The following is a 25,304-nucleotide window of genomic DNA, read 5'->3' on the forward strand; positions in this document are numbered from 1 at the left end:
GAAAACAGTCACAGTCACACTTCCTACAGTGGCTGAAGAGACTCAGAGTACAGTGTAGGGGGTCAAAGGGAGGCCAGTTACTGTTTAATACAGTATTTCTCTATTTTCCTTCCTGCTAGGATATGTGGTTACATTGTTTTCCTTTCAAAGAGAGCCTTTTCAAAAACCCTAGAAAGGAGTGAGGAACGTTAAATTGGAAGTCACACCCCAGTTTCCTAGCCCTGTTAAAAGCCCTGACTGCAGAGGCAGGTGGTGGCATACATAGTTAACCAAGGACTTGGGAGGCAGAGGCAGGTGGAGCTCTGTGAGTTTGAAACCAGGCTTGGCTACATAGTTCCAGGTCAGCTAGGTTTTATAGTAAGACCTGTGAGACCCTGTCTCAAACAAAAAAGGAGGAGGGGGGCTGGAGAGATGGCTCAGTGGTTAAGAGCACTGACTGCTCTTCCAAAAGTCCTGAGTTTAATTCCCAGCAGTCACAGGGTGGCTCACAACCATCTATAATGGGATCCGATGCCCTCCCTCTTCTGGTGTGTCTGAAGACAGCGACAGTGTACTTATATACATTAAAAAAAAAAAAAAGACACAAGGGCTGGAGAGATGGTTCAGTGGTTAAGACCACCTTTTTCTCCTCCAAGAGACAAGGTTTCTTTGTGTAACCCTAGCTATCCTGGAACTCAGAGATTCTCCTGCTTCTGCCTCCTAAGTACCTGGGATTAAAAGCATTCACCAGCAAATTAGTTGTTAAAGTTGTTTCAAAGCCGTTTGACTAAAAATATATTTCACTTTATCTTGTTTTACTTTCTAAGAATGTATTTTAAATATCAAGGGTGACTGGAGTGTGAAGACCCTCGGGGTTCAGTCCAGCCTTATCTCACTTAATAGACTCAAAGTTGGCCAGGGAGGCGGCTCCCCGCAGGCCCCGCCCCCAGACTCTCGGCCCCGCCTCCAGGAGCTCGAGCCCCGCCCCAGGCGCTTGGGCCCCGCCCCCGCTCTCCATAGTTACGGCGCCCTGAGGTGGCGGCCATCTTGGCGGTGGAGCGATGAGCGGGTCGAACCCGAAGGCTACGACCGCGGGGTCGCAGGCTGGGCCCGGCGGGCTGGTAGCTGGCAAGGAGGAGAAGAAGAAGGCGGGCGGCGGCGTCCTGAACCGGCTTAAGGCGCGGCGGCAGGGGCCGCCACACACGTCGGACGACGGCCCCGGGACCGCGGTCACGGAGCAGGAGCTGCTGGCACTGGACACGATCCGCCCTGAGCACGTCCTACGCCTCAACCGGGTCACCGAGAGTGAGTGGCGGGCGGGCCGCGCCCTCCCTGGGCACCGGGCCTGGGAGCCCTTGGCGGCCTGGGCCGTGTGGTGGCGCCGGGGTCCGCTCAGGCCGTGCTTCTGACTGCCGGGCTCCCAGACCCGGCGGGCAAGGCTTCTAGAGTTCCGATCGTCTCTGGGCCTGGTGCGACCCTGCGGGCCCGGGAGCCCTCTTCCTGAGACCTCAGCCCTCGGCCAGGTTCCTGACCACCCTGCTGATCTACCCCCAGCTTTCGCAGCCCTCGGGGCCGGAGCCCCTACCTGCCGACTCCGCCTTTCCCTCTGCTCAGGGTCCTGACAGCCCCTCCCCCACTCGACCTTTTAATCCCCCTCTGGGGTCCGGGACCCCTTTGTGTACAGGTAGCTTGTGCTTCGGTCAAACACGTGGCTGTCGCATTCCTTGCAGACTTACACTGTACCACATCCCCAAAAAAGTTTAAAAGTTTGAGCGTTTGTTCAAACTGGCCCGGGGATCCTGCTCTTGAGACTTTTTTTAATTCGTCAGGGTTTCAGAAGTATGAGTTTTGCATGAGAAGCCACCTCCCTGTCTCTTTGGCGTGGTAAGGAATGGTGGGAAGAAATCCGTGTTGGTTCCTTGCTGATCTCTGTCTTTCGGAAGGTGCTCAGTCCGGCTGTGACCTGACACCCTTTCCTGCAGGAATTTGCAGTCACCTGGTTAGCCTTGGCTTGTCCTCCTCACATCCCTGCCCTGGAGACTTCTAACCCCGCTTCCCTGAAGGGTGCCAGAGTAGCCGCTGTATTGTTTCACTCAGCCCCAGGCCTGTGAGGTGTAGTTCAGGTTGTTCGTGTCCAATCCGGCGACTTGGAGATGGAGTTTGAGGGAAAGTGGCCATTAACTGGTTCAGCCTGTGGAAAAGGAAACCTCCATCTCCTAAAATAGTTTTAATTTGATTTTTGGATGTTTGTTGACCCAGTTTCCCAACACTGTTTGGGTTGGGACACTCTTTCGTCTGTCTGTAAACAACTTTAGATAGTTATGCCCTGCGGTCCCAGAATAGTGAAAAGCTGCTTCAGTTCTCAGTTTTCACGGGGGATTTGAAAGTACAGAAATGGTTAGCACCTGACCACTAACATCCTGTGAGCCTCACTGGCAAGTTAGAACTGTCAAATGCTACCGACCTACCGATGTGCTAAGGGCACTCGGGTCTCCCTGAACACTTGAGAGTGATGTATGTCCCTTGCCCATTTCTGCAAGTCCTTAGAGAAAGCCCCCAGCCAGAGCTTAGTGGCCTTTGGATTTTATCACTCTTAAGTTCTCCTGTGAGTTGTTTACTGAGCATGTCCCATAGACACGGACCCCTGCCACAGGCTTTTGGAGTTACTGTACCTCTCCAGTGTGCCTTGTCACTGGAGAGCACCCTGCTCGTTGAGTGTGAAACAGCTCACACACAGGCATCACACACAGGCATGCTAAGGCAGTGCAGAGGAGCGGGAAGAGTTGCTGTGGGGAGCCAGCAGACAAGGCAACAGCATCTCTGGGACTTTGAGGAGTTCCTGGGTTGCTGTAGGCGCTGCTTTGGCCTAACGTTCTCGTTCTCGCTGACCTTGCTAATGTATGCATGTTTTTGTGCCGCAGACTAAGAATGGGTTTAACCTTTTCAGTGGTTGAAGTAGATGTTAAAGTCTGTTACATGTGATTATCCAACTCGGCTTCGGTGCCCACCACACCAGCAGTTCCGTTGTGAAGACCTCATTTGCCTATTTCCTGTCTGTAGACCTTGGGGTTACAGTGAGAGTGGAGTGCTTATGTCATACTCTGTATGGCTGCAGAGTCTGGCTTACTTGTGTAATCTGGACTTTTCCAGAAAAGTTTGTTCTGTTTTTTGATACAGTTGGCAAACAACCCCTATATTATTTCTTAGTCAGTATGCAGTAAATATTTTTGAAAATTTCAGGCCGGAGGCATGGTTCAGTGGTTAAGAGCACTGGCTGCTCTTCCAGAGGACACAGGTTCACTTTCCAGAACCTGCAGCAGCAGCTCCAGCAGCTCGAAGCTGTCTGTCACTCCAGCTCTAGGGGATCCATCACCCTCAGACACACATGCAGGCAAAACACCATTGCCCATGAAATAAAAACTGACACTTTTAAGGAAAACAAAAAACAAAAAACAATGCTAGGCAGTGATCGTACACCTTAATCCTTGCACTCAGGAGGCAGAGGCAGGCAGAGCTCTGTGAGTTTGAGGCCAGCCTGGTCTGACAGTCAGGGCTACACAGAGAAGCCTCGTCTTCAATAACAGCAAGAGCACAAATTACCCTTTGACAGTTTCATATACACACACACTGAATCTTTCGACTTCTCTCTGTCCTGTACCCTTTTCTTTCTTGAACTTCCTAATTTTGATAATCCAAGAGGGTGCTTGGGGGCTGGGGAGATGGCTCAGTGGTTAAGAACACTGGCTGCTCTCCCAGAGGTCCTGGATTCCATTCCTAACATCCACATGGCAGCTCACAACTACCTGTAATGCCAGTCTTGAGGATGTGGCGTCCTCTTCTGGCTTTCCTTGTAGACAGTGTACCCATGCAACACAGGCAAAACATGCACCAGACATGTTGTGGTGGTTGGAATAAGAATTCCCCCATAGAGGGGTTGGGGATTTAGCTCAGTGGTAGAGTGCTTGCCTAGCAAGCGCAGGGCCCTGGGTTCAGTCCTCAGCTCCGGAAAAAAAAGAAAGAAAGAAAAAAGAAGAATCCCCCTATAGGCTCGTGTGTTTGAAAGTTAGTCACTGTGGGTGGGATGTCTGAAAGGATTGGGAGGTGTGGCCTTGTTGGAGGGAGTGTGTTACTGGGCTGGTTTGAAGATTCAGACCATTCACAGAAGGCCCAGCATCTCTGTAAAGCTACCTACGGATCAGCATGTAGTTCTCAGCTATCGCTTTAGCACAGCAGCTCAACCTGTGGCAAGACCCCTTGGGGGGTACGTGCGTGCATGTGTGTGCATGTGTGTGTGTGTGTGTGTGTGTGTGTGTGTTTTTGCGAATGTGCCCACGTGCATGTCTAATGACCCTTTCACAGGGGTCATCTAAGACCATCAGAAAACATAGATATTTACATTATGATTCATAACAGTAGCAAAGATACAGTTACGGAGTGGCAAAACCAATGTGATGGTTGGGGTCACCAGGCCAGGAAAACTGTGTCAAAGGTCACAGCCCTAGGAAAGGAAGAACCACACTCTAGCTCCATGTGCTGCTGTGTTCCCCGCCATGATGGTTAAATGCTTTCCCAAGAGCTGCCTTGGTCATGGCGTCTCTTCATAGCAATAGAATACTGACTAAGACATACATAAAATTAATGTTAAATGAATTTTCAAGAAAGCGTTTGGGCCATGTGAGATGGCTTGCTGGCTGAGGGCATTGACTGCTCTTTCTGGGCTCTTGGGTTTAGTCCCAGCACCCAGGTGGCATCTTACAACGAACAGTAACTATGACTCCAGGGGACCTGACTCCCTTTTCTGACTTCTTCCAGCATTGCACGAATGTGGTGCTTACATGCAGGCAAAACATCCATATAAAGTAAATAAATCAATCTTAAAAACAAGAGAATGTTTGGAGGAACAATTTCAGTGAATTGTATAGGACAACAACACATTTGCTTTAAAACGGGGCTGGGGGCTGGGGGCTGGGGAGATGGCTCAGTGGTTAGAGCACTGACTGCTCTTCCAGAGGTCCTGAGTTCAATTCCCAGCAACCACATGGTGGCTCACAACCATCTGTAATGGGATCTGAAGACAGCTACAGTGTATGCTTTGGAAGATTACTTAATAACACCGGTCTCCTTTTCAGATTATTTATGTAAACCCGAGGACAATGTCTACAGTATTGACTTTACCCGCTTCAAAATCCGAGATCTGGAGACAGGGACGGTGCTCTTCGAGATTGCCAAACCTTGCATCTCAGGTAGGCCTGGGTGTTGTGGTCACGGCCCAGGAAGGACAGATCTTTGGGAAACCCAGTATTTGTGGGCCAGCACATCTGTTTCTGGGATGCCACTGTGCCCCACTTTCATGACTCTTTCTTTTATTACTTCCTGTCAGCTTGCCTGCCAGTGGCATAGCTACTGAGCTGTTTAGAGCTATATGAAAATGGTGTGTCTCTGTGTGTGTGTGTGTGTGTGTGTGTCTGTGTCTCTGTGTCTCTGTGTGTGTGTGTGTGTGTGTGTGTGTGAGTGTACAGAATATACAGGTGGAGGCCAGAGGAAATTTTGTGGAGTCAGTTCTCTGTTTCCACATCTGCAGTGGGGGTTCCAAGGAGTGTGTGGCAGGCACCTGTGTGTACTGAGCTATCTCACTGGCTGGCTTTTATTTTATTTTTTAGGACCGGTTCTTTTTTTTTTTGGTTCTTTTTTTTCGGAGCTGGGGACCGAACCCAGGGCCTTGCGCTTCCTAGGCAAGCGTTCTACCACTGAGCTAAATCCCCAACCCCTTAGGACAGGTTCTTATGTAGCCCATGTTAGCCCAGAACTTGCTGTGTAGCTGAGGGTGCCCTTGAGTCCCACCATGTGCTAGGGTTACAGGCACGAGTCACTGCAACCAGCATAGAACGTTGGCATTTCTTGTGTTGCGACACTGTCCAGGTTCTTTAGCGAACTGCCTTGTGTAATCTTGTGGTTGTGAGTGGCTCAGCTGAGACCCAGCATTCCCGTGCAACCCTCCCCTAAGACCCTGTTGTTCAGTGGCTCACGATGTACAGCGGCAGACTGAGCCCTGCTGCAGCTGCGCTGTATGAAGGAAGGCCCTGCCCCGAGCCCTTGTGCATCGAGGGAGGCACCCTCCAGCCTCTTGCTTGTCTTTGGGCAGTGCTTGTGGCCCTGTGTGTCCATCCCGGGCTTGTGCACATGAGGACATTTGCCTCCTGACAGGGGTGCTGGGAGCTGGAGCTGAACTTGTCCTCTGTAAGGACATTAAGTGTTCTAACTACTGAGCCAGCTCTCCAGCCCCATGGTCTGCCTGCCTTCCTGTCCATCTGTCTCTGTCTCTGTCTCTGTCTCTCTCTCTCTCTCTCTCTCTCTCTCTCTCTCTCTGTGTCTCTTCTTTCTCAGTAAACAATTATTCTTAAGTGTGCAACAGACTCCATGAGACCGTTTCTGTGACTGTGGGTGACCAAAAGTGAACTAGGTCTCAGTGGCCATCACCCCTGAGGTACAAGGAGAGCTGATTCTTTTGCTTTATTTTCTTGTTTTGAGACAATCACATGTAGCTAGAGCTAGCCTCGAATTTGCTGTTTAAATGGAGGTGACTTTGCTCATCAGGGCTTCTGTGCTGGTTTCCTTTGTATTGTTACTGTATATGTGAGTGTGGGGTGTATGTGTGCCTGGGCAGAAGCGAAGTCGGGACAGCTTGTGGGCATTGGTTCTCTCCCCCCACCATTGTGGTCATAGGACGGGGCTCAGGTCTCCAAGTTTTTTTTTTGTTTTTTGTTTTGTTTTTCTTTTCTTTTTTTTTTCAGAGCTGGGGACCGAACCCAGGGCCTTGCGCTTCCTAGGCAAGCGCTCTACCACTGAACTAAATCCCCAACCCAACTGTGATTTCTAATGAAACTTACTTTTTTTTTTTTAAAGATTTATTCATTTATTATATATAAGTACACTGTAGCTGTCTTCAGACACCAAAAGAGGCATCAGATCTCTTTACAGATGGTTGTGAGCCACCATGTGGTTGCTGGGAATTGAACTCATGACCTCTGGAAGAGCAGCCAGTGCTCTTAACCACTGAGTCATCTCTCCAGCCCCACTTCTTTTTTCCTAAACATTTACCATTTACAGAGCATACCAGAAGAGGGCACCAGATCTCATTACATATGGTTGTGAGCCACCATGTGGTTGCTGGGAATTGAACTCAGGACCTCTGGAAGAGCAGTTGGGTGCTCTTAACCGCTGAGCCATCTCTCCAGCCCTGAAACTTACTTTTTAATATAACTCACTTATTTTTATTTTATGTGAATTGGTGTTTTTCCTACGTGTATGTCTGCCTGAGGGAGCTGATCCCCTGAAGCTGGAGTTACAGCAGTGTTGAGCCGCCATGTGGGTGCTGGGAATTGAACCCAGGACCTCTGGAAGAATAGCCAGTGCTCTTAACCACTGAGCCATCTCTCCAGCCTCTAATGAAACTTCTTTTGCAAAATTCTTCTCATTGATATGCTGCTCAGAATGAGCCTGCAGCTCTTTGAGAAGGTAGGCATTAGATCTCAGAGAAAGAAAAGACTGTCCCAAGCTTTATTTAGCTCTCAGGAGGAGCAGTTACCCGGTTTAAAATGCTAAAACAGGGGGTTGGGGATTTAGCTCAGCGGTAGAGCACTTGGCTAGCAAGCACAAGGCCCTGGGTTCGGTCCCCAGCTCCGGAAAAAAAACAAAACAAAACAAAACGCTAAAAGACAGACAGACAGACAGACAGACAGACAGGCTTGCTAGGAACATCAGCATGATCACTGGCCCAGCTCAGCATGCTTGTGTTTCCACCGTCACCTTCCGGCCTTGCTCGAGGCACTGGAGCCTCAGAGAAACCTGCTGTAGGAGGTGCGTGCAGGACTGTGCTCTCCATCCTTCCCAGCTTGGCCTTGAAGGCTGGAGTCACATCAGTGGATCCAGGCCCTTACCCTGTAGGTAGATGGACGCTCCAACCAGGGTAGTGTCTCAGTGTCCCTGGGACATCGCAGGCTGAGATACTTGGTGCTCAAGGCACCCATATGCTCAAACTGGTAGAGAATTCCCCCACGTTCATACTGCGACCAGTATGCTGGTTCCTTGCCCGGCTTTCCAGGGAGTCAGAGGATTAGGCCTGGAATGGCCTGCAGCAGACACTAGTGCCTGCGTCTGCAGGTCAGTCTGTCATCATTTGAAGTCAGACAGCGCTCCCAGGACACACCTCTCCCTCTGCGACCTCTAGGACTTACCATCTTCGTACAAGGTAGCGCTCTGATCTCCAGTACCAACCTCGTCTCTATGTCAGATCTTTTATCCAGCTGCTGTCTTACTATGTTACCCCAGCACATGCCCACCCCCAAATTGCATAAGGCAGATAGCACAATGTTTGAAGAACAGACTTTGGTCAACTGGCCTGCCTTCAGAACTTTGCTCAGTTCCTTAACTGTTTGGGGACTTTGGGTGTGACTTAGCATTTTTGAACTTGAGTGTCCTCATCTGTGAAACCAGGACAAGCGGCTCCTCCCCACTGGGCTGTTGTGACTGCTGGTCCAGCCTGCTGCACTGCGTGTGCCCAGACAGGAGGGCTGCAGGGTTGTGACCAGTGTGGGTCTGGGAGTCGGCGGTGTGCTGTGTGGATGTGCGTGCCTGTGCTCGAGTCTCAGCTCTGTGCTCTTTCAGACCAAGACCAGGACACAGAGGAGGAGAGTGTGGACGTAGACATCAGCGTGGGGCGTTTCGTCCGCTATCAGTTCACGCCAGCGTTCCTCCGCCTGCGGACCGTCGGTGCCACGTGAGTGCTGCTGTTTTTCTGAGGCGGAGCATTCCACTCGCTCGCAGGGAAGAGGTGCTCTGTGGGGTTGAGGCTGGCTGTGGGGGGCGTAGGAAATGAAGTGAGTCTCACAGGGATTCTCCTACAGGGTAGAGTTCACCGTGGGCGACAGGCCGGTGACAGGCTTCCGGATGATCGAGCGGCACTACTTCCGGGAGCGGCTACTGAAGACCTTTGACTTTGATTTCGGCTTCTGCATCCCTAGCAGCAGAAACACGTGTGAGCACATCTATGAGTTCCCGCAGCTCTCAGAGGACGTCAGTATGTATCCTCCCCATTCCGAGCTAGATCCCGACCACCCCCACCTCCCACCCCCATCCCCCACCCCCACCCCCACCCCCCTGTCCGGTGGCCTTCTGCGCAAGAGGGAGGTGTGGCTTGCTGTGTGTCTGGTCATGTGACCTGGGTCTACGGGGTTAAATGAAAGGGGCACCCCAGGCTTTCACCAAGCCCCTCACTGCTGCTCACAGCTCCGCTGCGTCCTGCTTACTTCCGAGAGGATACATTATGGTCTGCGTCTTCCAAGTGTCAGGTCTCTGTGGTGGACGCCCCACTCTTATGACCACAGGACCCCATGGAAATCATGGACTGGGCAAGGGCGCCCTCACACTTATTCACTCTGGCTGGAGCTGACCTGGATTCGCAGATACCTTCGAGATTAGATTGATTAATGAAACCAAACAAAGGTTGTGGAGTCGAGTCTGAGTGTAAACCAAGTTGCTATGTCCAGGATGAGCTCAGAGAACTTGACATTTCTCACACTGTAGTACCTGGGGCGCCCTGCCCTGGTGGGTGGGGATGGGGCACACATGGCTTTTAAATCAGAACTGCCTGTGATTGTATTTACCTTCTTCCAGTGTGGAAAGAGGTCAGGGTGAGGGTTTAGACAGACAGACAGACACAAGTTCCCTAGGCAAACAGACCTCTGTCTAGATCTTTCAGGTGAACACCAGAGCCCTCTCTACAGAGAAGCTTCCCCTCTGTTCCTCTGACTGGGTACCTAGGCTTTTCTGGCTTGCAGTCCTGGAAGCAGCAGGAGAGATGGAGACATGGGGAAGAGTCGAGCCCCATTCCCAGTGCCTCACAGGGCTTTAACTCTACTTCCAGGCCTCTGACCCTCTTCTGCCTCTGAGAGTGTAGCACACATGTGGTACACACATGTCCACAGGCAGGCAAAGAAACCTGTACACACAAAATAAGTCATTTTTAAAACATTTAAAAAACAAAGAAGTGAGTTGGTTATGGTGGGGCACCCTGCCTCCCTTTATCCCCCAGCCCCTGGGAAGTAGAGGCAGGCAAATCTCTGTGAGTTCAAAGCCAGCCAGAGGGGGTTGGGGATTTAGCTCAGTGGTAGAGCGCTTGCCTAGCAAGCGCAAGGCCCTGGGTTCGGTCCCCAGCTCTGAAAAAAAGAAACGGAAAAAAAAAAAAAAAAAGCCAGCCAGAGTGGTATAGCGAGATCCTTTCTCCACAAACAAGACAGCCCAAAGAAGCAGGTACAGAGGGGTGTGCTGCTCTGGATCTTACTGACATGCCCAGAGCCAGGGCTCACTCGCCGAGCTGACCAAGAGTGAGGGGTTAAGAAGTGGCCGAGACTGAGGGAGATGTTTGTTTCCTAGGATACCGACAGGACAGATCAGATTAGGATGACTAGAGTGGAGTGCATCCTTGTATAGAACTGGACGTCACGGTCCATCTGGAGCCTTCCAGTCTCCCTGGCGGCTTTTGTTCTGCCCTCGTCCAGGGAGAGCACAGTCAAACTTTGCAAAGCGCTGGTCCGCCCTTTGGAGGGATGCTGAGTTCCTCAAGCCCAGCCACGGGCAGACTCACACAGTGCTCTCTCCCCCCACCCTGCAGTCCGTCTGATGATCGAGAACCCCTATGAGACGCGCTCCGACAGCTTCTACTTTGTGGACAACAAGCTGATCATGCACAACAAGGCCGACTATGCCTATAACGGAGGCCAGTAAGCGCTGCACAGTGGACGGGAGGTCCTCTGCTGCCACCACGAGGCTCACAGCGGAACTGCAGCTGCTGCCCGTCAACACCCACCTTGAACCTGGTCCAGGAGGCTGCATCTGGGGCGGTGATGGTTTGTGCTCCAAGGCGGTGCCAGGCGGCAGTTTCTCTTCCCAGTGTTTGTTCTCTGCCCCTGGTTCACAGAGGTTTACAGTGAGGGAAAGATTAGGGTAAGGTTCCCGGATCCAGATAAAAGCTTATTTCTGTGTAGTCTTCCCAGTGTTTGTTCCCTGCCCCTGGTTCACGGAGGCTTTACAGTGAGGTAAAGATTAGGGTAAGGTTCCCAGATCCAGATAAAAGCTTATTTCTGTGTAGTCTTAGCCGTGCACTGCTTATCCCGACAAGCCTGCCGGTCCAGGCACAGCTGTGTCAGCCAGAAGGCTTGGGCTGGGCCGGCCCGCAGGTTACCAGCCCTCTGCAGGCTCCTGGATGCTGTGGGCAGCTGAGAGCGGCTCACTTCTCCCTCATCCTGTGTCCTCGCTATGCAGTTAGGCCAACTGGAAGAAACTTGAAGAGAGACTCTGGTAGGGCGGAGCCCAAGCTAAGGCACTGGGCTGGAAGGTCAAAGACAAAGTTTTTGAGGAGGCTTCTTACCTGCCTTTGAGAAGCCACATCCAGGCCTCGGGGAGCCACAGTCTCAGCCTGACGGCACCCTCTGTTCTTGCTCTAGAAGCCGTGAGCTGCTCTGCTCTCCTGGCTGTGACCTTAACATGTCCTGCTGTGGCCCTTGTCAGTTTTGTTCACAGAACGTGGTGTCGCTCTAGTTCAGTGCAGGCGGGTTGTGCTTTGTGCTCCTTATTCTCAGACTTCTTTGGGGAATTTTACAGTGTCAGTGTTTAGTGCCCAGGAGGCCGATAGATCTCCGATAGGACTGATTGGCTAATGGGGCTCCTGTGGGAAGGCACAGTCGAGCTTTAGAGAGAGAGCTGACTGTACAGTGAGCCTGCAGGAGGCTCTGAGTGGGGATTTGGCTCCAGAGCAGAGGCTCGTGTTTAGGAAGACTTTCCTACTGTTTGCCTTCCTTCCGCTGAAGTCCTTCCTCGAACCATCTGCCACAGCATGGTCCTGAGGAATGACCAGTCTGACCTGCTGTCAAATTGATGCATGTTTGGGTTTGGGAAGGGGCAGCATAGGCTTCCTACACTTGTGGGCCTCAGGTGTCCTCAGTTCCCCACTGACCGACTCCCACCTCTTTGGCTCCCTTGGTTGTCCCTGTGGGTGGCTCTAGGACTCTGCTTGGCTGGGGTCTATTTGGCATTGAATGAGGTGCAGGAGGGGCGCGTGTGCATAAAGTGTCTCTGCGGCACCACATCACCTGTTATGTCACCTGTGACACGACCAGGGCCCCAAAGCAAAAGGACTTGCTTTGTCCAGTGTCGCTCTGCTGGCCTCTAAAGCATTAGTGGGCTTGGATTTGGACCCTTATTCTATGTCTGGCCAGCACCTGATGGCCACGTGTGGGCAGCGTTGGGAATGAGGAAGCCTGGCTCACCCTTCATGCTGCACTGGATTTATCCACTGAGATAAGCGAGCCCAGGTGACCATTCCAGTGATCTCAGAGCTGGAGTCCACTCCAAATCTAGTGCCTTAAGTGTGGCTCTGCCCTATGTGCTGCTGGGAGCTGCGGGGCCATTGTCCTCCCTTTCCTATATACAGACATGAGCAGTCTCTGCTTTCCCTCACCCGGCTCCTCTGGTGAGATTTCCATGTTCTTGACAAGCTTCAGAGCCCTTGCCCTGTTCCAGTCTGGTGAGGTATTTGGTTCCCAGTGAGTGAGTGAGAACTACCAGGATGTGCTTCCTGGGGCTGCGTGAGCTTTGCTCAGTGGAGCGCAGCCTGGGCTGCTCCTGTTTCCTGGCACTGTTTCCTGCCCGTCGTGCTGGCTTTTACTTGGAGAGTCCCGGGTGGAGGAGCTGGGCACACTGGCTTGAGACGGGTGGCAGCCTCTTGCTCACCAGCCTGTTCTCAGTGAGCGCACACTGAGGCCGGTGCTCAGTCAGCCTGCTAGGATGGAGCAGTCTCCTTAGCTCCTGAAGGGCCAGGAATCCCTGTCTGGCTGCGAACGGATGCATCTGCTCTTTGCTAGAGAGTTTGAAATCCCGGCTTTTGTGCCTGACTTGAGGAAACTGGAAGTCCTCTTGGTGAACGACTGACAGCAGAGGCATGTGCAGGAGCCCCAGTGGTTAGAGCAGCTTCCTGTGACACCGAGGGAGACAGAGTCAGTGCTGGGGGCGCATGCCCCTTGCCCAGAGCAGCCCCAGGGGACCTCCCCGCAGCTGGGCAGAAGCCCCCCTGGTACGAGGCAGGTTCTGCTTGGTCTCTATCCTTGGCCTATGCCTTGGGGCCAAGCTGCCTAAACCATGAACACAGGAGTAAAGATAGCCAGTACCTGGGCTGGTGTCAGCTGTTGTCTCAGCTCAGCTCAGCACTGTCTCGTACGAACCTTCTGAAGCTTCTCTAGGCTCTGGGCATCTGATTCCCAGTTCCTGGGGACAGCACCTTGTTGTGTCCGGGATGGGCCATAGACTCAGATTCTGAAAACATCCACATTCCGTGTCCAGAGCATCATAGCCAGGGAGTCTGGAAGAGGTGGGCTCACCCTTGTTTCATAAAGGATCATGTGGTGATGTCCCTCGAGTTGTGAAAGTCTATTTTCCCTGTAAATCTATTTTTCACAGAATTTTAGAAACATCTCTGTCCTTAAAATCCTCATTTCAAAAACCTAGGTGATTCTATTTGTATGAGATGCTATTTTACCACCAGAGACGGTAATAAAGATTTTTCACAATATCCTCACTCTCTCTTGCTTCTTGATTGGGCCTTTGGGGACTTGGGAGGTGGGTGGGGTCCCAGTCCCTTCAATCGGCTGCTGCATTTCTGTTGACTTGGGTGTCACTGGTTTATAAGAGGGGAATTTGAACTGAGAGCCACCAGTTTCTTTTTAAAGTTTTTCTGGTGTAGGTTTTAGGCAGGGACTTCGAGTTAATGGGACAGAGGGAGGGATGGCTCTGTAAGGGCACTGACTGCTCTTCAGTAGACCTGGGCTCTGTTCCCAGCCCTAACGAGGCTTCCTGCTGTGTGTGATGACACAATGACCTCGCTTATCTGTACATCTTTGAGCCGAGCATGATGTCAACACATCTTTAATTTAGCTCTTGGCAGGCAGAGGCAGGTCAGTCTCCCAGGCCAGCCTGGTTTACCATTTCAGGGCAGCCAAGGCCACATTGTGAGACCCCACCTCAAAAGACAAGGCTGGCCAGGCAGTGGAGGCCTGTACTTGTAATTATTGGGGGGGGGATTCCTTCACCCCCTTTGCTTTGCTCCCAAATAACTGCATGGCGTTCCCAATAAAGGCACAGAGACCTGTATTGTTTTTGTTTTTGTTTTGTTTATTATTAACAAGCTACAAGCCTAAACTGGGCAGGTGTCTTTTTTTTAAAGATTTATTTATGAGTACACTGTAGGTAACTGTCTTTCAGACACAGCACAAGCGGGCATCAGATCCCATTACAGATGGTTGTGAGCCACCATGTGGTTGCTGGGAATTGAACTCAGGACCTCTGGAAGAGCAGTCAGTGCTCTTAATCGCTGAGCCATCTCTCCAGCCTGGCTTTTTTTTTTTTTTTTAAATGGCAGTTCCAGAGTTCCGGGATGGGGGAGGAATGAAGGAATGGGAACATTTGCAATCTAAACTATCACGCCACACCTTTACCTCAGTTTTCTAGGCACGGGTGGGGGATGTAGTAAGACTTTCAGTGCACAGGTCAGTGGTGGGATATGTGGAAACCAGGAGGGCATGAAGGTCAGACCCTGTGAGCTAAATCACACTGACAGTCTCTAGGACAGAGGAAGTTGTTCTTAGGGTGCTAGGACTCAACCCTTGTCATTAATGGGCGGTATCCCTACCCCCAACGGGGCTCTGCTCCCCAGCTAGGAGGTGTGTGAGACAGTAGTTCTGTTTCATATTCACATCTCAGGGCTGTAGGGATCTTCCTGCCAGGCATCCCCATGCAATGAGCCTAGATACTGAGACATCCAGCCCTTTTGGGATCATCAAATAGTGGGAGAGATGAATAGTAAAAAAAAAAAAAAAAAAAAAAAAGACTGGAGAGATGGCTCAGCGGTTAAGAGCACTGACTGCTCTTCCAGAGGTCCTGAGTTCGATTCCCAGAAACCACATGGTGGCTCACAACCATCTGTAAAGGGATCCGATGCCCTCTTCTGGTCTGAAGACAGCTGCAGTGTACTTGTATACATAAAATAAATAAATCTTTAAAAAAAAATTCCCAGGGCGAAGTATAAGTAGAAGGGTGGATGGATGTAAATAGCTGCCTACCTTGTGTGACCGGAGCCAGGGATTACGCTCTCACGCTGTCACGATGCAGAAGTGAGTGGGCGGGCAGGGGTAGGTATTAGCTCTTTTCTTCTCTCCCTAAAACTGAACCCAATGCCTTATGTCTGCTAGGCAGGGCCTCAACCGATGAACTATGTTCCTCACGCCCTCTTTATACTTTTATTTTGAAGTAAGATACAGGGATACTTTGAACTTGCAAAATCCTCCTGCCTCAGGCTCAGGTGTCACTAGAATTACAAGTTTGCGCGCGCTCTCTCTCTCTCTCTCTCTCTCTCTCTCTCTCTCTCTCTCTCTCTCTCTCTCTCTCTCTCTCTCTCTCTCCCGAGGATGACTGGTTGTTTGCTTTTATTTTTGTGCCTCTGCGTTGTCAGCAGCTTTACCAGAGATGAGAGCAGGAGAACGAGCTGACAAACTTTGTAGTCCCCCGACTGGCAGGAGTGTTAATTCCTGCGAAAGTCTGAAGCCCCAACCCTAGGACGCTTAGCCAGTCTCAGGCCTCGCCCCTCCGGTCAGGTGGGCGTGGCCCAGGATTGGCTCTCGCCCCTCCTCTCCCGCGCCGTGGGCATGGCCCCCGCTTTTCTTCGGCCCCGCCCCTGCAGCAAGTGGGCGTGGCCCAGGCCCTGCCCCTGCCATCCGGAACTCTAGAGCTGCTTCAGGAGGTCCCGGAGGTCTGTGCCCATGGCCATGGCCGCTGCGTTGCTCGCCCGGGCCGGTGGCTCTCTCGGCAGAGGTGAGTACGCCCGCAGAGCCTCAGGACCGGTCACAGGGCGGAGATCCTGACGGCGGGTCCTCCTATGACTACGGGCGGACGAGCGGCAGCACCCCTGCGGCTGCGCGCGGCCTTTGTCCTAGTTCGGTAGCCTCTGGCTAATGCAGGCACTGCAGGGATCCGGGCTCCTGCTCTGCTTCCTTCCAGTGGGACCCCCATCGCCAACTCCCCTTTACGGTCCCGCTATCCACACCCCTAACCCCATTTCAGCTCCAGCTAAAGTTCTGGGGGAGTTGGCCCTCCATTGCGGGGGTGGGGGTGGGGGGCTGGCATTGAACTCCGACCTGTGACCTTGGACGTGACTCTCAACCTCTCCGCACCGAGTGGTCCAAGTGTGCACTGGTTCCATCCCCAGAGCTATATTAAAATCACAGGACGCGTCCTGGTTGGCCTCTATCATGTGTTTCCATAATGTTAGCATTTGGTTATGTTTTATAGTGTTTTGGGTCGTCTGTAGCAGTCCTGACACTATCACCCCTTAACAATTAGACGGGTTGATTTAACCGTCTAATTGTTAAGGGGTGTTAAATCAACCGTTAGTACTTCTTTAATCCTTCCACACCCTGGAGGTCACATTTTATAGAACTCCAGACCCAGCGAAACTTAAAACTTAAAACCCATTTCCGAGGTGTCCTAAATGGGATCATATTGAGGATTGGTGTGTTTAACAAGCAATTAAGCACTCAGTTAGCCTGGGGCTTTTCCGTGACAGCCCTATTAGCGTTGTATCCATAAAGTGTTTTTTTCTTTGACACTGGGGGTGGGGGTGGGGAGTAGTGCTCTATTTTTTTCTTTCTTTTTTTATTTATTTATTTATTTATTTATTTATTTATTTATTTACATAAGTACAGTGTACCTGCCTTCAGGCACACCAGAAGAGGGATCAGATCCCATTACAGATGGTTGTGAGCCACCATGTGGCTGCTGGGAATTGAACTCAGGAGGACCTCTAGGAAGAACAGTCAGTGCTCTTAACAGCTGAGCCATCTCTCCAGCCCTATTTTTTTCTTCTTAAACGTTTATTTTTATTTTATGTGTGTGAATGTTTTGCCTGCACGTGTGCTTGCGTAAGCGCACCATGTCCCACAGAGGCCAGAAGAGCGTATTGGATCCCCTGGAACTTTAGTTACAGACAATTGTGAGCCACCCTATAGGCTGCTCCTGGTTTCTCTGAAAGAGCAGCAGGTGCTCTTAGCTGCCGGCCCTCACCCCAGACGCTGAGATGAATGAAGTCTTGACATGTTGCATAGGCTAGCCTGAACTCCAGGCTCAAATCATCCCCTACCTCAACGTTTGCTGTGATTACAGAAGACCTGAGTTCAGATCCCAGCACCCATGTTGGGTAATTCATAATCCCCTGTCACTCCAGGTCCAGGGGATCTGACCCCTCTCCTGGCCTGTGTGGGCACCTGCATGCATGGGTACACATATAAACACAGATACACAGACACATAAAGAGAAACGAGTCTTAAGATCTTTCGAAATGTCCTTCCCTAACTCCAACCCTTATCTGATAGCTCTCCGCGCTCGAGATTGGCGAAGATTACATACTGTTTACCAGTCTGTGGAACTACCTGAGACACATCAGATGTTGCGCCAGACATGCCGGGACTTTGCTGAGAAGGAGCTGGTCCCCATCGCTGCCCAGCTGGACAAGGAACATCTCTTCCCCACATCGCAGGTGAGAACAGCAGCCTCCACAGCTCATGGTGGCGGCAGCCAGAGGCACCAGCGTCTCGGGCAGGAGGCTCACATCATGCTCTGAATGCTCGATTTGTTCAGCAGCCTGCCCCTTGCCAAGATTTGCAAACTTTTAAAGAAAATGTATTTGTGAATTTAGTGCGTATATGTGTGCCTGTTTGTCTGTCTGCATGTGATGTGCATAGAATGCCTGTCAAGGCAAGGAGAGAGCATCCTATGTCCTGAAGAGGAAGTTACAAGCAGTTGTGGGCCGCCGTGTGGGTGCTAGGAATTGAACCCTGATCCTCTGCACAAGCACCAAGTGTTCTTAACCTCCGAGCCATCTCTCCAGCCATTTTGTTTTTTTTTTTTTTTTTTTTTTTGGTTCTTTTTTTCGGAGCTGGGGACCGAACCCAGGGCAAGTGCTTTACCGCTGAGCTAAATCCCCAACCCCGCCATTTTGTTTTCTTGAGACAGGGTCTCAGTATGTAGCCCTGACTGTCCTGGAGGTTTTGCTGTGTAGATCAGACTGGCCTCAGACACACAGAACTCTCTCTCCCTTGCTGTTGCCTCTTGTGTATTGACAAAGACCCATCCTACCACTCCTGGCACGACAGGCCTCTTTTAATAATGAGGTCGTTTTCTTTTTTTTTTTGGTTCTTTTTTTTTTTTTTTTTTTTCAGAGCTGGGGACCGAACCCAGGGCCTTGCGCTTCCTAGGTAAGCGCTCTACCACTGAGCTAAATCCCCAGCCCCATGAGGTCGTTTTCTTAAACTGTTATCATCACTAGTGTGTGTATGAGTGTGTATGTATGTGAGTGTGTGTATGTATGTGTGTATGAGTGTGTATGTGGGTGTGTGTATGTGTGTGGGTGAGTGTGTGTATATGAGTGTGAGTGTGTGTGAGTGTGTGTGAGTGTGTGTGTGTGAGTATGTGTGTATATGAGTGTGAGTGTATATGAGTGTGTGAGAGTGTGTATGTGTGTGCATGAGTGTGTGTGAGTGTGTGTGAGAGTGTGTGTGAGTGTGTATATGTGTGTGTCTGTGTGTGTGTGAGTGTGAGTAGAGTGTGTGTATATGTGTGAGTGTGTGTGTGCGTGTGATATGCGGATTCCCTCCCTTCACCTCTACATGGGTTTGAGGGTCAGCCTCGGGTCATCAGGCTTGGCAGGTGCACCACTTCCTGGGCCAGCTCCTGTGGTTGCCTTTTTTCAGTTTGGTTTTATTTATGTGTATGTGTGTCTGAGAGAGAGTTGTGTCAAGTATGTCCAGGAGCCCTGAGAAGCCAGAAAATCCCCACGCTGGCATTACAGGTGGTTTGAGCTGCCTAATGTGGTGTGCTGGGAATTGAACTCTGGTCCTCTGGTCCTTAATGACAGAGCCATCTCAGCCCTGTTGTCCTTGTAGCTAAGACATCCAGAGAATGGAGACCTGTAGCTTCCAAGTTTGCCATTGTAGGGACCCTGAGGGCCTGCTCCCAACTGTGTCTTTCCTTCTCTACTGAGGCCATGGACGTGAGGCACAGCTCCAAGTGGGATCACCAAGAGGAGGAGCTTGTCCTAGGGAAGGGGACAGGGGAGGCTTGATAATCTCATTCCAACAAGAAGGTGACTTCCCTGCTTCGTGGGACTCCAGGGTCAGCTACATGGATAGTGGGTGGTGAAGGGTTTCGGAGCCAGTCAGACTCAGACTCTGGGGTCTAAGCTACGTGGAAGCCACTGTCCTCCACCTGGCCATGTACTGAAATTTATATTGATAGCTCAATTCATTTGTTTTCCTGTTTCTATAATCCCTCAAATGTCTTGTGCTTTGTTGTTGGAAAAGAGGGTCTCCTAGGTACCTCTGGCCTCAAATTCACAACCTTTCTGCCCCAGCTTCTCTCCTGAGTGCTAGGCTGATGCCCTTAAATTCCATTCTGTACTTGGAGGTTTAGAATGCTATACAGTAACCGAGAAGTAAGCAGACCACCTCCTCAGTTAAGAGACACAAACACTGACCAGTGACCATGCGACTCCACAGCCACCAAGCAAGGGCCTTGCCCAGGTGGCAGACTAAACTGGCACCGATGCTGCCTCGCTGTCCCTCTCTGAGGTGCTCATGACTTCCTCCTGCTAACTGCACCTGTGTCACGATCGCGGGAGCCTCGTACTCAGTGCCGTGACCAGCGGTCCCGTCTGGAAGACATGTCTGACAAGATTAGGGGTGCCCGTGCTCCCCCACAGACATGGAAGGGTCATTCTGATAAGCTTTCCTTTCTGTCAGTGTTCGGAGGCAGGTGAAAAACCCACCGGGTAGAATGGGGAGAGTGGTGCACCCACGGAGGGAGTGCAGTTACCAAGAGCAAAGACCTGGGCATGGTGGCACGCGTCCCTGATCCCACAGCTCCCGAGGCTGAGGCCAGCCTGGTCTACATAGTGAGTTCTGGGCCAGCCAGGGTTACACACGCACACACACAGAATCTTGTCTGGAAAACAAACAAAAGGTGACGAGCATTTAGATGGTAGAGCATGATGTGTCCCTGAGGCTGAGGCAGGAAGATCCCAAGTTCAAAAGCAGCCTGAGCTACATAGTGAGGTAAAAAAACAGCCCAAAACCCTACAAAATCCCCAAGTCAATAAAAGCAAAAGCATAATAATAACAGTAACAACAGCCCTTGCAGCGGACACTTGTGTATCCAGGTGAATGTAACGTAGCCCATGTTCTCTTCGAAGCACCACTCCAGAGTTGGTCAGAATAAGTTTCTGCTGAGAAACCAAGGCCAGACGTGACATTCTGTGAGACAGAATTCTCAGAAACAGACTTCTAAGCCACCTCAGAGGACCCAAAGCTTGGATATCCCTAAGCTCTGGCTGAGGAATGGTTTTATTCTCGCAGGATCGCAGGATCAGAATAGCAGGTCTACAGAAGGGCGGAGGGGCGGCTGCCAAGAGAAGTGGGGGGAGGGGGGCATGGGAGATGGGGGGTGGACAGCTGCTGAGAGGAGAGTGGGCCAGACTGGGGGACAGCGTGGGGGGTGGGAGACAATAGCTGCCTTTTGGCTGCTTCACAACCAGACTGGACTTCAATCTTTTTTTACACCTAAACTAACAAAGGGGAGAAAGAAATGAGTTTACAGTACTAGCTTTTACAGCCAGCTTCTGAGTCCTCCACCTTGAAATGGTAATTTTCTTTGGGCTGTGCCAGGTTCACAGTCCTGGGCCTCACTGGGGCCTGCCACTCTCAGTGAAGGGGAAAAAATGTCTTCAAGTAGGTTTTTAATAAACTTAAAAGATACTTTTGTGTGCATGGGTGTTCCGTCGGCATACATGTCTGGTACCCAAGGAGCCAGAGGAGGGCATTGGATCTCCCAGGGACTGGGGCTACAGATGGTTGTGAGCCACCATGTGGGCAGCAGGAAGGGAGCCTGGATTCCCTGAGAGAGCAGCCAGTGCTCTTAACCTCAAAGCCATCTCTCCAGCTCTCTCCATCGACTCCCCCCCCCCCCCCCCAGCTGGGAACCGAACCCAGGGCTCTACCACTGAGCTAAACCCCCAACACCCCCCCCTCCATCGACTTTTACTTCAATCTATTTATTTAGCGGTGCAGGGCACGGTGGCCCATGTGCATGATGCCTCCACTTTGTAGAGGCAGTGAAAGACCCCCGGAGTGGGGAGAACCTCACTCAAGTCTCAGGATGATGCGACTCCCCAAGAACTCACTTAAGACCATCCTTGCTGTAATCACATGAGGTTTATCGATAGGAATCAGTGCACTGGGGTTGAGACTCGTATCCCACGCAGGGGCAGAGGAGTTCGACCCCGAGTGGTTGAGAGAAGGAGTATTTAAAGGAAGAAGCCACAACCCAAATGGGATGGCCTCATTGGAAAGTACTATTACTGTTGTCCTCAAATAGAAATCCCAAGGGCTTGTCAGGGATGCTTTCACTCCCTGGCCCTGGGCATACAACAGTAAGAGAAAAAAAAAAAAACAAAACCCCACAGGGTGTCCATCCTCTTGTGTCATTGGGGGTGGGGGCAGTAGTCAAACAAACATGTTAAAAGGCTAGGAATTCCAGCTGTGGAAATGCAGCAAGGTTCAGCGGATGTAAGAAGGGAGGTGGGAGAGGGGCTGGGGATTTAGCTCAGTGGTAGAGCGCTTACCTAGGAAGCGCAAGGCCCTAGGTTCGGTCCCCAGCTCCGGAAAAAAAGAACCAAAAAAAAAAAAAAAAAAAAAAAAAAAGAAGGGAGGTGGGAGGAAGATATTACCGCCCACGGAGATTAATTGACAGTGAACAGCGAGACGGCACACTCAAAGGTCCCGTATGCCTAGCAAGTGCAAGGCCCTGGGTTCAGTCCCCAGCTCCGAAAAACAGAAAAGGAAAAAACAAAAAAAAAAAAGGTCCCGTGGTGCACGTGCACGCTCATGCACACATGCCCACAAGGGATTGAAGAAACGTCAGCGTGGCAGAAAAGCCGAGGGCTGAGATGCAAACACTATCAAGTGTGGACGCCACGCGGCTGGAGTGGGTGGTGCTGCCTGCGCTGGGGGAGGACGATCAGTGTGAATAGTTGGGGTCGGAGACCTGAGCACAGGTTCTGCCTCAGGGGCTGGAGAGCTGGCGGGGAGTAGGCTTGAAGCAGCTCTCCCTGATGTGACCCCCCCCCCCCCCCGGCCAGGTGAAGAAGATGGGGGAGCTCGGGCTGCTGGCCATGGATGTGCCAGAGGAGCTGAGTGGTGCTGGCCTGGATTACCTGGCCTACTCGATCGCCCTGGAGGAGATCAGCCGTGGCTGCGCCTCCACCGGAGTGATCATGAGTGTCAACAACGTGAGTCTTCCTGGGTCGCGGGACACAGTTGGGGGAGGTGCACGGCTGTGTGGACCTTGGCCGAGCATCTCTGCAGCCAAGCACAGCCAGCCTGGGCTCCTGGACTTGTCTCCTTGTAGTCTCCTGAGTCCTTAGTCCCCAGGGAGGGCCTCTGGAGAGAGTAAAGACCTGGGGGGTGGCCTCAAACTGCTCTCTCTGCTCTCCCATCAGTCTCTCTACTTGGGACCCATCCTGAAGTTCGGATCCTCACAGCAGAAGCAGCAGTGGATCACCCCTTTCACCAACGGTGACAAAATCGGCTGTTTTGCCCTCAGTGAGCCAGGTACTGTACAGTGCAGGGTCCTCTGTCTCCTTACCTCAGAATCAGGGTGAGAGCAGGCTTGGGACCTGTTGAACTGGAGTCTTGAGCCACTGGAGCAGGCCTCGCGGCGGCTTGCGGGATAAACTGCAGCTGCCTAGACATACCAGGAGGTTTCCCACCCGGGTGAGGAAGGTTTGGCTTAAAGATAGCCCATGCCTGTTCTGATCCCCGTGTCCTTGTGGACGAGTCTTTGAAGGTTTGGTCCAAGGTCCCAGCTTTAGAGCCCAAGTCGTAGGGACTTCGTGCTCGGCAGCCAGGGCTCTAAGTTAGACACCCTGTGTCTTGAGGGGTGGGTCCCGAGTCTGTGTTTCTGGCAGGCAATGGCAGTGACGCGGGGGCCGCTTCCACCACTGCCCGGGAAGAGGGTGACTCCTGGGTCCTCAACGGCACCAAAGCCTGGATCACCAACTCCTGGGAGGCTTCTGCCACGGTGGTGTTTGCTAGCACCGACAGGTCCCGGCAGAACAAGGTGGGCCAGCAGACCCCTGGAGTGGACCTTGCAATTTCTAGGTCAGAACTTTGTTGGTCCTGCAGGAGCTCCTGCTGGGGCTGACCCGGATCCCTCTTTACCCCCGTAGAGCTTGCACTCTTTCCCAAAGCCAGCAGAGGGCGCAGGGGCCGGAGTAGGGGCGGGGCTTGAGCCCGCGTGGCTGCTCTCAGCTCTGCAGCCTCATTCTAGATTTTGGGGGGCCTTCCCAGGGTATCAGCGCTTTCCTGGTTCCCATGCCAACTCCTGGGCTTACGCTGGGCAAAAAGGAAGACAAGCTGGGCATCCGGGCCTCATCTACAGCTAACCTCATCTTTGAGGACTGTCGCATCCCCAAGGAGAACCTGCTCGGCGAGCCTGGGATGGGCTTCAAGATAGCCATGGTGAGCCTGGCTACAGGGCAGCACCCTGGGGCCAGGCCTTGGGCCCAGCCTACAGCTACTGACTGGGCGGTCCCCACAGCAAACCCTGGACATGGGCCGCATTGGCATCGCCTCCCAGGCCCTGGGTATTGCCCAGGCCTCCCTGGATTGTGCCGTGAAGTACGCCGAGAACCGCCATGCCTTTGGGGCACCCCTCACAAAGCTCCAAAACATCCAGGTAGGACCTGGATTTCAGGAGCTGGGCACCGGGCTAATGGAAGGAAGCCTGACTTTTCACTTGCTCGGCTCACCCCTCCTACCCCAACCCTCCCTCTGCCACCCCCACCCTTCCAACCCCCTCCCTGGCCAGTGGGAGGGAGAGCGTCGGTTGATGGGTGGGGCTGGATTGTTGCAGTTCAAGCTGGCAGACATGGCCCTGGCCCTGGAGAGTGCCCGCCTGCTGACCTGGCGCGCCGCCATGTTGAAGGACAATAAGAAGCCTTTCACCAAGGTGACCGTGGGGAGGGGCTCCCAAGGCACTCTCTGAGGTGGGGGGAGTGGGCACCATGGGACTTTGAAGTCAGTCCTGGCCCCTCCCGTACCACCAGGAAGACTGTGCATGTCGCTTACAGAGGGTGTTGACTTTGCCATTCTTGGGGGGTAGGAGTCGGCCATGGCCAAGCTGGCTGCATCAGAGGCTGCTACTGCCATTAGCCACCAGGTGAGCACCAAGCCCCTGGGCACGGCCCCTTTCCCTTCCCCGGTGTCGGGGACTTCTCCCTCCTTGTGCCTGTTTTTCCTCTTAGGCCATCCAGATCCTGGGCGGCATGGGGTACGTGACAGAGATGCCAGCCGAGCGCTACTACCGAGATGCCCGCATCACTGAGATCTATGAAGGTACCAGCGAAATCCAGAGACTGGTGATTGCCGGGCATCTGCTCCGGAGCTACCGGAGCTGAGCCCCCGCCCTTCTTGGGAACTTGCCAGCCTGCTCAGACCATGAAGGGACCTGCCTCGGTCAGCCTTTCTGCCCCTCACTGTAGCCCCCAGTCAGACTAGGGGAAAGTCTGTCTCAGGGAGAGGGAAGGTCAACCGCTGTGACCTGTCAGCTCAGAATGGGGCGGCGTGGCTACCTCTTTACCCCCCACCAACAGTGCCTCTCTCTTTGAGCGACCTGCTGGAGGCAGGGCCACAGAGACCTGAATGACCCTGGCCCTCCCAATGCGGATGCCGTTCCCAAGAGTCCTCAGAGGCAAGAACAGGAGGGGCAGGGCGGGGTGAGGAGGGGAAGGGGATGGCCCAGTGCTTGAGTCCCCAGGGTTGTCGTGGGAAGGCTGGGGAACCGGATCATAGGGCCCTGGCTAGAGGTCAAGTGGCCGCAGGTGGTTCTGTGGCTGTAGAGCTGCCTGTGGTCAATAAAGCTCACCTGTGTCCTGACCCGTGCCCGTGTCTTTCTTTAGGCCAAGGCCTCACCCAACAGAGAGAGAGAGAGAGAGAGAGAGTGTGTGTGTGTGTGTGTGTGTGTGTGTGTGTGTGTGTGTGTGTGTGGTGTCGGAAGGGTGGTGTCCTTGCTTGGTAAAGCTGGGTATGTCACCTGGGTGAGTGGAGAAGCAGCCAGCAGGGGGGCTGGAGCTGTTGGGTGTGCACGCTGTGCCCCTAGTAGACCGGAAGTGGCAG

General features: G+C 52.4%; 2 protein-coding genes across 3 annotated transcripts; both read left to right on the plus strand.

Annotated features, from left to right (window-relative positions):
• Window positions 1–975: 975 nt before the first annotated feature.
• Window positions 976–13,599, plus strand: Unc119b (unc-119 lipid binding chaperone B). The gene is made up of 5 exons (NM_001105934.1): window positions 976–1,284; window positions 5,109–5,222; window positions 8,644–8,755; window positions 8,883–9,055; window positions 10,649–13,599. The coding sequence occupies exons 1-5, from the start codon at window positions 1,041–1,043 to the stop codon at window positions 10,759–10,761; spliced, it is 756 nt and encodes a 251-aa protein (NP_001099404.1). The 5' UTR covers window positions 976–1,040; the 3' UTR covers window positions 10,762–13,599.
• Window positions 13,600–15,742: 2,143 nt separating this feature from the next.
• On the plus strand, window positions 15,743–25,064 carry Acads (acyl-CoA dehydrogenase short chain). Of its 2 annotated transcripts, NM_022512.2 has the most exons (10): window positions 15,817–15,894; window positions 17,451–17,614; window positions 22,268–22,417; window positions 22,628–22,739; window positions 23,096–23,247; window positions 23,478–23,648; window positions 23,728–23,865; window positions 24,043–24,138; window positions 24,292–24,348; window positions 24,434–25,063. In NM_022512.2, exons 1-10 carry the CDS (start codon window positions 15,843–15,845, stop codon window positions 24,584–24,586), a joined length of 1,245 nt encoding a protein of 414 aa, NP_071957.1. In that variant the 5' UTR covers window positions 15,817–15,842; the 3' UTR covers window positions 24,587–25,063. The 2 variants fall into 2 exon arrangements, with proteins under 2 accessions (XP_063127684.1, NP_071957.1); XM_063271614.1 differs by having other exon boundaries at window positions 15,743–15,894; window positions 24,292–25,064.
• Window positions 25,065–25,304: the final 240 nt, after the last annotated feature.

The sequence above is a fragment of the Rattus norvegicus genome, chromosome 12 (assembly GCF_036323735.1).
Source record: "Rattus norvegicus strain BN/NHsdMcwi chromosome 12, GRCr8, whole genome shotgun sequence".
NCBI classification, from domain to species: Eukaryota; Metazoa; Chordata; class Mammalia; order Rodentia; family Muridae; genus Rattus; species Rattus norvegicus.

Coding starts and splice junctions, on each gene's coding strand:
- Unc119b (NM_001105934.1), top strand. CDS start 1,041: ATGAGCGGGTCGAACCCGAAGGCTACGACCGCGGGGTCGCAGGCTGGG. Junction 1,285..5,108: donor CCTCAACCGGGTCACCGAGA/GTGAGTGGCGGG, acceptor TCTCCTTTTCAG/ATTATTTATGTAAACCCGAG. Junction 8,756..8,882: donor CTGCGGACCGTCGGTGCCAC/GTGAGTGCTGCT, acceptor ATTCTCCTACAG/GGTAGAGTTCACCGTGGGCG.
- Acads (XM_063271614.1), top strand. CDS start 15,843: ATGGCCATGGCCGCTGCGTTGCTCGCCCGGGCCGGTGGCTCTCTCGGC. Junction 23,248..23,477: donor ACAGGTCCCGGCAGAACAAG/GTGGGCCAGCAG, acceptor GGGCCTTCCCAG/GGTATCAGCGCTTTCCTGGT. Junction 23,649..23,727: donor TGGGCTTCAAGATAGCCATG/GTGAGCCTGGCT, acceptor CGGTCCCCACAG/CAAACCCTGGACATGGGCCG.